At 41.4% G+C, this 12,500-nt stretch overlaps 1 protein-coding gene across 3 annotated transcripts in view; it reads right to left on the bottom strand.

Annotated features, from left to right (window-relative positions):
- LOC123511274 (solute carrier organic anion transporter family member 74D-like) overlaps window positions 1–12,500 on the bottom strand; it is a 32,079-nt gene that overhangs the window by 8,346 nt on the left and 11,233 nt on the right. For all 3 annotated transcript variants that reach the window (XM_045267021.1, XM_045267022.1, XM_045267024.1), the window contains exons 3-9: window positions 7,646–7,778; window positions 7,048–7,290; window positions 3,787–3,996; window positions 3,126–3,266; window positions 1,920–2,165; window positions 1,059–1,223; window positions 479–665 (exon numbers count right to left, since the gene is read on the bottom strand). In XM_045267021.1, coding sequence (XP_045122956.1) covers window positions 479–665; window positions 1,059–1,223; window positions 1,920–2,165; window positions 3,126–3,266; window positions 3,787–3,996; window positions 7,048–7,290; window positions 7,646–7,778 — 1,325 coding nt within the window. The remainder of the gene's footprint in view (window positions 1–478; window positions 666–1,058; window positions 1,224–1,919; window positions 2,166–3,125; window positions 3,267–3,786; window positions 3,997–7,047; window positions 7,291–7,645; window positions 7,779–12,500) is intronic.

Genomic DNA, 12,500 nt, shown 5'->3' with positions numbered 1-12,500 from the left:
GTGTCTCTAACGCTCGTGAACAAACTATAGTAGAAGTAGTAGTAATAGTAGTAGTAGTAGTAGTAGTAGTAGTAGTAGTAGTAGTAGTAGTGGTAGTAGTAGTAGCAGCAGCAGCAGCAGTAGCAGTAGAAATAATACCAGTAGTAATAGCATGAATAGCAGTAGTAGTACTAGTAGTAGTAGTAATAGCAGTAGTAGTAATAATAGTAGAAGTAATAGTAGTAGTAGTAATAGTAGCAAAAGTACCAGCAGTAGTAGTAGTAGTGGTAGTAACAGCAGCAGCAGCAGCAGGAGCAGCAGCAGTGTAAATAGTAACAATAGTAGTAGTAGTAGTAGTAGTAGTAGTAGTAGTAGTAGTAGTAGTAGTAGTAGTAGTAGTAGTAGTAGTAGTAGTAGCAGGAGTAGCAGTAAAAGTATCAGCAATAGAAGCAGTAGTAGTAACAGTAGCAGCAGTTATAGTAATAACAGTGATGCTCACCCCTCCATGGGGCCCACAACGTCCAGTTTAGGACAGCCGAGGAACATGAGCCCCAGGAATCCTGCACTCACGAACAGGGTGATGAACACATTGTAGGCCGCTACGAAATGAGGACGCGGCCGCACCCACCGCATGATGACGCCACCCATCACGGTGCCCATCAACACGGAGGCCAAACTCACCACACCTGCACGGGGGGAAAGGGAGATAGGACCGGAGTTTGAGCAGGAGTTGGAAGAGGAGAACGTGAAGAGGAAGAGGAGGACGAAGAGGAAGAGGAGGAATTGTAGGAGTTAAAGGGAACATGGAGAAGGTATCGAAAAAGTTTAAATTCAAAGAAATATTTAGGAAGAGCAAACAGCAGCAGATCTTAAGATAGTTACAGGCTGTTTAGGCAGCCATTCTACACTGACTACTAGTGGGAGAGACATAATAGTACAGAATAGTACATAAGAAGAAAAAGGAGGAGTAGAATGAGACGAAGGACGGGGAAAAGTAGAAGGCACTGAAGATATAACCAATCCCGATACTCTCTCTCTCTCTCTCTCTCTCTCTCTCTCTCTCTCTCTCTCTCTCTCACCCGTGTAATAGGTGGCCTCTGCTGCGCTCCTCCTGAATTGGTTTTCCAGGTACTTGGGTTTGAAATTCCAGTAGCCGGAGTAGGCGAACACCACCACCACTGTGTTGAAGAGGTTCCCCAGCCACAGCTTGTTCCTGAAGAGACGGCCCAGGGCGACACGCAGGTCTGGGGAGGCAGGGAAGGAATCGTAAAAACATACGATCAAAATAGAAATTCTACCATCAAAGTATAAGAAAAGACATAAATATAAGCAACAGATAGAGTGGAGACGTAAAGATAGGAAAATATGACAGACTGACAAAAAAAGTGATACTAGACAAAAAATATAAAGAAAGGTAAATACACAACATACAATCAAAAGGAAAGCTGTAAGAAGCCATCAAGGCATAAAAAAAAAAGTCATAAAGAAAACAGCAGGCAAAGTCGAGATGTTCAGACAGAAAAATACAATATGATAAACTGGTATAAAAGAGGTAATACTAGAAAGGAAAAAAAAAGATGATGCACAAGTACAAACGTAGAAAATATAAAAAACCTGCAAATAATTATCAGTGGCAGCGGCAGTCTGGCAGTCCCTTTATAAAATTGTATTTCCTTAGCCGTCACCATCCATAAATCACTCTCTATTCTTTTGACTTTCATATTCACTCGACACTAAGAACTTGATCACTGGTGTTATCACAGTCATACGATTCTCTCTATTCAAACAATAGGAGAGATAGGTAGAAAGAGAGGGAAAAGATAAGAGGCAGGACACACACACACACACACACACACACACACACACACACACACACACACACACACACACACACACACACACACACACACACACACACACACACACACACATTCACTCACTGCTTAGAGTCGGTTTCTCCTCCTCCTGCTTCTTGACTTTGGCTAGTGAGGCGAAATACTCCAGACCTCTTGTTTCTCCTTTTCTTTCCTCGCCTCTTTCAGCAGCAGCCGCCTCCTGAGCTTTCTCCTTCTCTGCCAAGCGCGCCACCCTCTTCGCCTCCCTCGTGAGCGTTCCCGGCAGGCGGCGCGGGAACAGGAACAATAGGGAACCCACACATGTCAAGGCGCACCCCAGGAACACAAATCCTGCATATATGGAAGGCTGGCTATAGTCTGTCTACTCTAAAGTGGCTCCTGGATCTCGATCTGAATGGTGTGTCGGAGGAATGCGAGGCTGTCAGATGTTGAGGAGAACAGTAAGCTATCCTTGTGATAAGTGCGTTGAGCAACAGAAAACAAGTATTATTCACATAAAATCAACTATATCATCAATACCCTACAATGTGTGTTGAACTCAGGAGCCACTTTAGACTATAGCAAAACCAAAATGTACTGAGCCATAAGGTGAGGCCGATAATCCCTACGACGCTGCCATATATCACTCATTACTTCAAAGAAAACAGAGTAACAGTTCTTCGTTAAATGAAGAACTGTTACTCTCTTACTCACCTTATGGCTCAGTACATTTTGGTTTTACTATGGACAGATTATATAGTGTTGTTTCTCTCTCTCTCTCTCTCTCTCTCTCTCTCTCTCTCTGGTCAAGAGCAACTAAGAGAGAAGATAAAAGAACAAGGCAGAAATAACGTGGTTTTTATTCTTTTTTTTTTTTCAACATTCTCGATATTCCTATTTTCTTACATTATCTATCATCTTTCTTTAATTTCTCTATTTACACTTTTCACTTTCAACAAATTTAATTCTCCTTTCCTATCTTCCATCTCTTCACTTTCTTTCTCTTCCTTCACCCTTACTTACATTCTTATTCTATCTTTCTAAACTACTATCTTCCATCTCTTCTCTTGCTTTTATTCCCTTTCACCCATCATACCCTCCTATCCTGTCTTCCTTCTCTTCCCTTGATTTATCTCCCTCTTTATCCTTCGGTATCTTCCTGTTCCAACATCCTATTCCATCTTCTTCACCTTTCTCCATCCACCTCTTCCCTGTATTCTCTCCTTTCAATTCTCCTTATCATACTGCCCCACTCTTTCCCTATACTCAGTCTCTCACTCTTCCAACCCTTCGTCCGCCTCACGTACTCACCCAACCACCACGCCCCCAGCCAGCGCGGGTCACGGAGGTTCAGGTTGGGGCTCTGTGTGGGGTCAATCCACATAGAGAGGCAGCGTCCCCCTACCAGGTAACCCAGCACGGGGCCAAGGATCCTCAGCAGCAGACTCATGGCTGTGGGGGAGAATGACAGAGTAAATGAGTGAGTGTTTTGGATGAAGGATTTGACTCTTCTCTGTTTTTCCTTTGCTTTTCTTTCTTTTATTCATTTTAAGTTATATGTTTTGAGTGGACGTGGAGGTGACGAACGTATCAGATGACTCCTCCCTCCACCGACTCTGTTCTCTCGTTCGCAAATGAAAATTGTATAGGTTGGTAAATCATATTCCGCAATAAAATCCCTATTTGATGTTGGTGGTGGTGGTGAAAGAGGAAGTGGATAAAGAGGAATAGGAGGAATAGATTGAAGAAGAAATATAGGAAATAGAAGAACAAAAAGAACAAGAGCAAGAACAAGGACAAAAATGATGAAGAATATCAACAACATCAACAACAGCAACTACTACTACTACTACTACTACTACTACTACTACTACTACTACTACTACTACTACCACCTCACAACCACCACTACCATCACCACCACCACCAACACTAACTCAACGATACAACGCAACCAAACCAGAACACTAACAGTAATACAGCGGGTAGGTCTTCTTGTTGACATTGTCGTCCAGGTAGGTGAGGCCGATGCTGTAGAAGAGGCTGATGGAGATGCCCACGAAGAACTGCGACACGAAGAAGAGGATGATAGGCCCTATGTATTCTGAGCTCCCACTCTGCAGTAGGCCGTCCTCCCCCTCCTCGCAGGCTTCCCCCGAGTAACTGTGACACACCTCCATCTCTGCGTGGAAGAGGAGACATTTGGGCTTTTATGTGTGTGTGTGTGTGTGTGTGTGTGTGTGTGTGTGTGTGTGTGTGTGTGTGTGTGTGATGTATGTTGTGGTGGGAAGAAACGGATTTGATGAGGAAGAGAAACATTTTTTCTTCAGTTATAATGCTCGCACACACACACACACACACACACACACACACACACACACACACACACACACACACACACACACACACACACACACTCTTAATCTCAAAACACACACAACCATCTCCATTCTCACACTATCCCTACCACATACACACACACTCAACACTAAACCTCTCAACACGCACACACACACGCACACAGGTGCGCACACACACACACACACACACACACACACACACACACACACACACACAACCTCTGAAACGCAATTCCATAAAAAAAGGGACCATGACACGGGATGGACCACACACACACACACACACACACACACACACACACACACACACACACACACACACACCGCGTAGTGCATGTAGTGGTTGACAAGCTGGACTCACAACCGAGAGGGCCCGGGTTCGAGTCCCGGGAAGCGGCAAGGCAAATGGGAAAGCCTCATAATGTGTAGCCCCTGTTCACCTAGCAGTAAATAGGTACGGGATGTAACTCGAGGGGTTGTGGCCTCGCTTTCCCGGTATGTGGAGCGTGTTGTGGTCTCAGTCCTACCCGAAGATCGGTCTATGAGCTCTGAGCTCGCTCCGTAATGGGGAAGACTGGCTGGGCGACCAGCAGACGACCGGGTGAGGAGGTGAATTACACACACACACACACACACACACACACACACACACACACACACACACACACACACACACATGACGATATCTCCCCAAAAGTATGTATCGTCCCCATTATCAATACCACTAACTCACATTATTAATATTTCACTGAACACCGGCATTTTTCCTGAAAAACTGAAAATAGCTAAAATCATCCCAATACACAAATCTGGCAGTAAAACCGATATTAATAATTATAGACCGATTTCAATATTACCTGCTTTTAGTAAAATATTTGAAAAAATCATAGCATCACGTGTGATAAATTATTTGGAGAAAAATAACTTGCTTTCGAAATATGAACACGGTTTTAGAGCTAAACATTCTACAGAATCTGCAGTTATACAATTTAGCAACGTTGTCTACAATTACTTATAGATGAAACATCACGTAGTTGGTATATTTATTGACTTGTCAAAAGCCTTTGACTCGTTAAATCATACCATATTACTTGATAAACTAAAGCATAAAGGTATTAGAGGTGTACCTTTGCAACTTTTCAAGAACTATCTTAGAAATAGAACTCAGTCTGTATATTCTGCAATGACCATTACTCCACTTCAGATATTATAACAAAAGGTGTACCACAAGGATCAATCTTAGGACCAATACTATTTCTGATTTACATAAATGATATAACTAATGCAAGAACAAAATTAAAATACACTATACATGCTGATGATACTAGTCTTTTATTAGCTGATAAGGATTTACTTAACTTGCACAGGAATTTACAAACCGAATTAGAAAAAATCAATCAATGGGCAAAAGCAAATCATTTAACAATTAATACTTCCAAAACTAATTACATTCTTTTTCAGAATCGCTCTTTAGACCATCAAATGCCCCCATTGTTGCTGGAGGGAAATGTTGTCAAAAATATAACTCATACGAAGTTCTTAGGTGTTCATATAGACAAAAACTTCAATTGGAGGTATCATATTAATGATGTTTATTTCAAATTATCCAGGATATGTGGCATATTGTATAAGATTCGCAACAACTTCACTGTCGAGGCTCTTCTCAGTATCTATTACACTCTAGTCTTTGTTATCCTCACTTTGTATACTGTGTCTCACTATGGGCATGTACCTGGCCTTCTTTCATCATCAAGGTAAAAATAGTCCAAAACAAAATTTTAAGATGTATTTTCAACTTGGGAAAATTTGATTCCACTGCTAACATTTTCGCAGAGCACAAGCTTCTTAATTTTTGTTCTATACACAAATGTTTTCTCCTTTTATTCATCTTTAAAAATCTTGTAAACAGACAGGGAACCCCAATCTTCAAATTATCGGAACCAAGATACGGCACCAGATAAGATGTCAATGTAATATGCCCACAGTACCACACAATTCTTTTCAAACACACCATCTTCTATTATGGCCCACAACTATGGAACAACTTGCCAGTAGATATAAAAATAATTTCAGATAGTCCAGATAATTTTAAAAAGAAAAAAAAAAACATTTACTTGCATTACAAAGTCCTTATGGATAGGGCTATTAATATATAGTTTATGCACTGATGTATGTGTATGTGGGTTCATGGGTTTATGTACTGATGTATGTGTGTATGTGGGTTCATGAGTTTATGTACTGATGTATGTGTGTATGTTGGTTCATGAGTTTATGTACTGATGTACTGATGTATGTGTGTATGTGGATGCATGGGTTTATGTACTGATGTATGTGTGTATGTGGGTTCATGAGTTTATGTAATGATGTATGTGTGTATGTGGGTGCATAGGTTTGTGTACTGATTTATGTGTATATGTGCGTTCATGAGTTTGTGTACTGATGTATGTGGGTGCATGGGTTTGTGTACTGATGTATACATGTATGCAGGCATGTGCCTAATAATTAGTTTATATATTTAGACATGTATATGTAGGTTAAGTGTATGAAGATAAAGATACAAGTAATATTTAACTATACCCAGCATTGCTGATTTTTTTTTTCTTTTTATAAATTATTCCGTCAGGGAGCCCCGGCTCGACGGATCATGCCAATAATTTTCTATTTTGTTAGTTATGTTTATATATGTATATGCTGGCAATAAACTTTACTTTACTTACTTTACTAACTTACACACACACACACACACACACACACACACACACACACACACACACACACACACACACACACACACACACACTAACACTAACACTAACACACACACACACACACAGCAGGCAACCGTGATGAATTACACACAAATGCCAACTCACTTTTCACCCTGATAGTGGAGTTCTCCAGCGTGTTATCCCTGTGAGCGTTCATTGCCGCCACCAGGTCGAGGGCGTCCTGTCCGGGGCCGTACAGCAGGTGGGGCAGCGCGGCGAGGAAGCAGCTGATGGCGGTACAGAAGACCCCGACACCTACCCAGCGGGGACGGTGGCCATAGTTCCCGTAGTAGCCGAGAACCATTGCTAAGATCACCTGCGAGATGTCATTGCCGCAGAGGATGGTGCCTGTGGGTTGCATAGGTCAGGGTGCACAGGTGAGGACAGGTGTCTTATGTGTGTGTTTTTTCTTCTTTTTTTCTTCATCTTATAAGGTTTTCATTGCAGAGTAAAAGAAAATGGGTAAATGTTGCAACTTTACCTTCCAGTTTAAGTTTTACTACAGTTTTCTCTGTAACTTATTCGTTAGGTTATTCATGAAATCTATATTTTCTTACTGTTCTTTTCTCTCTCTCTCTCTCTCTCTCTCTCTCTCTCTCTCTCTCTCTCTCTCTCTCTCTCTCTCTCTCTCTCTCTCTCTCTCTCTCTCTCTCTCTCTCTCTCACACACACACACACACACACACACACACACATACACACACCTGTCTGCTTGCTGGTCAGTTTAAATCGCTTCTCTAGCGTGGAGATGACAGACACAGTGTAGGAGAAAAACATTCCCTGCACCAGCCCCACCATGCAGTACACCGCCAGGTACGCCTCCTTCCTCGCCAGCACCTGCAACACGCAACACACATGAGTACCCGCTGATCACAATGCATACCCACTTCACATCCTTCTTTTCTCAATCTCTAACCCATAACCCAACCTATCAAAACTCAATCTAAACCAACCTGACCTTGCCACATCTAGTTCAAACCGTTACTTTAATTCCCAGTCTAACCTTACTTACACCTTAATATAACTTAGCCTAATTTAGCCTAATTTATACAATTTGCTAAATACTCCTTTTTTAGTAAAAAGTGTAAATATCTTTCAAAATCCAACTCCCCTCGAGACTTCTGACATCTGGCCAAGAACATATCCAATAACTTTACTTCTTCATGTTTCCCTCCTTTATTTCACATGATGATGATACCACTGCCTTCTCATCTGTCTCTAAAGCTGAACTCTTCTTTTTAAACCTTTGCTAATAAATCTACCGTGAATGATTCTGAGCTTAACCCTCCCTCTCCTCCTCCCTCTGACTATTTCATGCCTTCGATTAAAATTCTTCGCAATAATGTTTTCCATGCCTCGCCGGCTTAAATCCTTGGAAAGCTTATTGAGTTGATGGAGTCCCTTCTATTGTTCTCAAAAACTGTGCCTTTTTGTTAGCACCTTGCGTGGCCAAACTCTTTCAATTCTGTGTATCGTCTTCTACGTTTCCTTCTTGCTGAAAGTTTGCCTACATTCAGCCTGTTCCTAAAAAAGGTGATTGTTCTCATACCTCAAACTACCAGCTTGTCTAAAGTTCTTGAATCTATCCTCAAAAGAAAGATTCTCAAACAACTGTCACTTCACAATTTTCCATCTAATCACCAGTGTGGCTCCCGTCAAGATCACTCCACTGATGATCTGGCCTTCCTTACTGAGTCTTGGTCATCTTTTTTTAGAGATTTTGTGAAAAGTTTTCTATTCCTTAGACATATCAAAAGCTTTTGATAGAGTCTGGCACAAAGCTTTGATCTTCAAACTACCCTCCTACGGTTTCTATCCTTCTCTCTACAACTTCATTTCAAGTTTTCCCTCCGACTGTTCTATTGCTGCTGTGATAGACGGCCATTGTTTTCCTAAACCTAAGTCAGTTAACAGTGGTGTTCCTCAGGTTTTTTGTCCTGTCACCCACTCTCTCCATATTATTCATTAGTGATCTTCTATAAACCAAACTTCTTGCTCTATCCACTCCTACGCTGATATACCACCCTACACTTCTTATCTTTTCAGAGACGACTAACCCTTCAGAAAACCAGGTTACCCAGGAACGCTCCAGTACGCCTGCATTTTGATCTCTCTAAGCTTTCTGATTAGAGCAGAGCTAACTTAGTACAGAATTGTTCAATATTTTAATTAAATTCCTCCATCTATCTACTCGACACAGTCTTCCAGACAACTCTCTTCCTCCTCTACACTGAATATCCTTGGTGTGTCTTTTACATATAATCTAAACTAGAAACTTCACATCTTATCTCTTGCTAAAACAGTTTCTATGAGGTTCTGAAGCGTCTCCGACAGTTTTTCTCAAACCCCATTGAAACTGCTCCGTACTAGGGCCTTATCCACCCATTATGAAGTACTCTTCGCATGCATGGCGGGGAGGTTCCACTCAAACAATTTTATTAGATAGGGTGGAATCAAAAGTTTTTCGTCTTAACAATTCCTCTCCTCTGACAGACAGTCTTCATCCTCTTTCTCACCGCCGCAATGTTGCATCTGTTTATCTTCTACCACTACTTTCATACCAACTAGTCTTCTGATCTTGTTGACTGCATGCCTCCCATCCTTCTACGGCCTCACTGCATGCACAAGGCTTTCTTCTTCCTCTCACACCTATTCAGTCCACCTCTCTAAAGCAAGACTTAACTAGTACTCTCAGTCATTCATACCTTTATTTGATAAACTCTAAAACTCCCTTCCCGCTTCTGTATTTCCATCTTCCTATGACTTGACATCATTTAAGAGGGAGATTTCGAGACATTTATCCCTTTCCTTTGGCTAATTCTCTCGAACCTGCAAGGGAACTGGCATCTAAGTGGGCTTTTTTGTTTGCTCTTTATGTTGCCCTTCACCAGTTTTTCCCTCTTACATAAAAAGCGTAACTAAATTTAACCTTTATCTTAATTGACAGTTTGATTCTAACTTAACAATTTCGTCCCCAGTACTTTATTATCGTTACCAATTTGAGAGTGACTGAAATATGTATACTAGTTTCTCTCTTACCTGTATTTGATATCTATCTTTCAGTTATTTGTTCTCCATTAACTCAACAATCTTTCACTTGAGTGACATGTGGTTATTTTCTTGTTAATCAGAGTTTGTTTCGTCTGTTTGTCTTTCTACTACATGGCTTCGCACGGCACATTGTCATGATGTGTGTGTGTGTGTGTGTGTGTGTGTGTGTGTGTGTGTGTGTGTGTGTGTGTGTGTGTGTAATGCCTTGTCTTTATCATGCATCTCCCTCCCCGAGTGCGCACACACACACACACACACACACACACACACACACACACACACACACACACAAGGAGCATAAACAGGAAATTAATAATAACGAGGCGGAGAGTGAAGGTTAGAAGGTGACGGGTCCGCACCACCACTGCCAACCACATCACCACACGCTGCGTATAGCTCTATCCTGCCTCATCCTCCAAGGCAACACAGTACTGACGCCTGCTCCCTTCCTACATCCATTAGACTCATTTTTCGCCAAAATTCCACACGTTAAGCATTAATGAAGCGGGTACTGACAGTGGTAACATGGCTAGCATTGCAGTTTTCCTTGTATTCGTAGAGCTGACACATTAGGACAGGTCTGAGGAAGCGACACACAGGACAGATGGAGGGATTAACTTCTTGGATTCTTGGCAGCGGACACAGGCCCTCAGCTCAGTGAGTGACCTGTGACCTAAACAACTGCCAGACGTGTTACCTAAGAGTTTCTCGTCGCTGCTTGATTGCTAATATTCTATAATTATGTAATAAATAACTACTTAGATTATGATGAGAAATAAAGATATCTTACCCGTAATGCATTATCATTACGTACTAAATAATTAGATTAAGGTAAGAAATAAAGATATCTGAAGTGTATTATAGATAGGTACTAACTGTTTAGACTGTGATACTTACCAGAGATATTTAGGTGTCGAAACATGCACACAAATCATGCACTCAGTACGGAAATGCCATCAGAAACACCCCCTGTAATCCCAATCATTACTGCTGCACCATCCTGTTAACTCTGTGAGTCATCAATTGCCAACACCAGTCATCATTTGACCCGGTAAGTTTCAAACTTCATCATCTTATGCGAAAACCGAGAAACAGGAATAACTATCACGTCTGCTTGTCTTTCTGCCGCGATAAAAAAGCAAGCCATCGGTTTCTATGTAATTAACTAACTGACAATATGAAAATCACTAGAAGATTTGGCCATTCACTTCAAAGTACCCTGTAGTGGTATAGTGAAGAAGACACCTGTTTATTGAAACGCTACCTGACTTTAAACTTTACGGAAGTTAAACTACAGGCACTAAAAAATCTTAATTCCTCAATCACTCTTTGAAAAGTATGCTCTAAACTGCACAAACAGCGATCAAACTAAAGAAAAATCACAGTTGTCAAAGGATGAAGCACTGAGGACTGAAGGCTGCTGCTGCTGCTGCTGCTGTGTGTGAGACGTCTTCATTGAACTCGTCACGGGTTTCTCCCAGACACTAAAGGACAGTAAAGAGCAGGACATCGCCACTCTTGGCCCGCTCTTTATTGATCAGGCGGAGATTATAAGAACTGAAGACGTGGCTTATTTAGGAAACTGTTAACTCATTCGCTGCTCTTTGGTACATTTGCCCTTCATCGCTAACCACTCCAGGACATTTCTTTTCGTTCCTCAGTCACCTTCAAACATAATACTGTTGAGAAACTGCAAAATCTATTCATAGTTTTTACACCTTTCTTTCTTCTAGTTGCAAGCATGGCTACCTCTACATCCTCCCTGCTACTCAACACTCCCCTTTCTTCGACTCCTTGATCAATACTAACCTAATCCTTCCTTATTCCTCCTTTCCCCACAGTATTCTTGTGTTGTATTTTTGCACATGGCAGTGATGGCGGTGATGGTGTTCGCTACTACTACCATCACCACAAGGTCACTCCACATCCGAGCAGCTGCAGGCACAAGGCGGGAGTTGAGGAAGGCAGCTGAGGATGACAGCCGCCAAGACAATAAATAATACATGCAGCTTCCTTCCCTTGCGTCCCTAACACTATGACGCTTGAGAGAGAGAGAGAGAGAGAGAGAGAGAGAGAGAGAGAGAGAGAGAGAGAGAGAGAGAGAAAATGTGTAAATCTAAAAATTTTACCTACACATTTCGTTTACCCATAAATTTATACACTCATTCATTCATTCGTTTTAATTTATCTTGTTTCATTCACATCATTATATGTCAACAAGGCTGTCCAGTAAAAGAAAAAAAAAACGTGATTAACAGAAAAAGCACCAGGAGAGGCATAAAACAATGAATAGTAGAAAAGTTACCGAATCGTCATAACATCTGTAATTCATTAGTATTTCAGACTAACACGACACTTATAAATAAAAGAAATGAGTGAACCGAAGCGCAGAACTCTGCAATGACACACCAATCATTTCCTATGTCAGATATGTCATGAGAGGAGACACAGAAAATATGAATCTTATAGGGATAACTGAAGTAAGAAGAAGAAGAAGAAGAAGAAGAA

Source organism: Portunus trituberculatus, chromosome 31 (genome assembly GCF_017591435.1).
Source record: "Portunus trituberculatus isolate SZX2019 chromosome 31, ASM1759143v1, whole genome shotgun sequence".
NCBI classification, from domain to species: domain Eukaryota; kingdom Metazoa; phylum Arthropoda; class Malacostraca; order Decapoda; family Portunidae; genus Portunus; species Portunus trituberculatus.
Note: the sequence above shows the minus strand (reverse complement) of the source record. Positions and strands in the feature narration are given on the sequence as shown.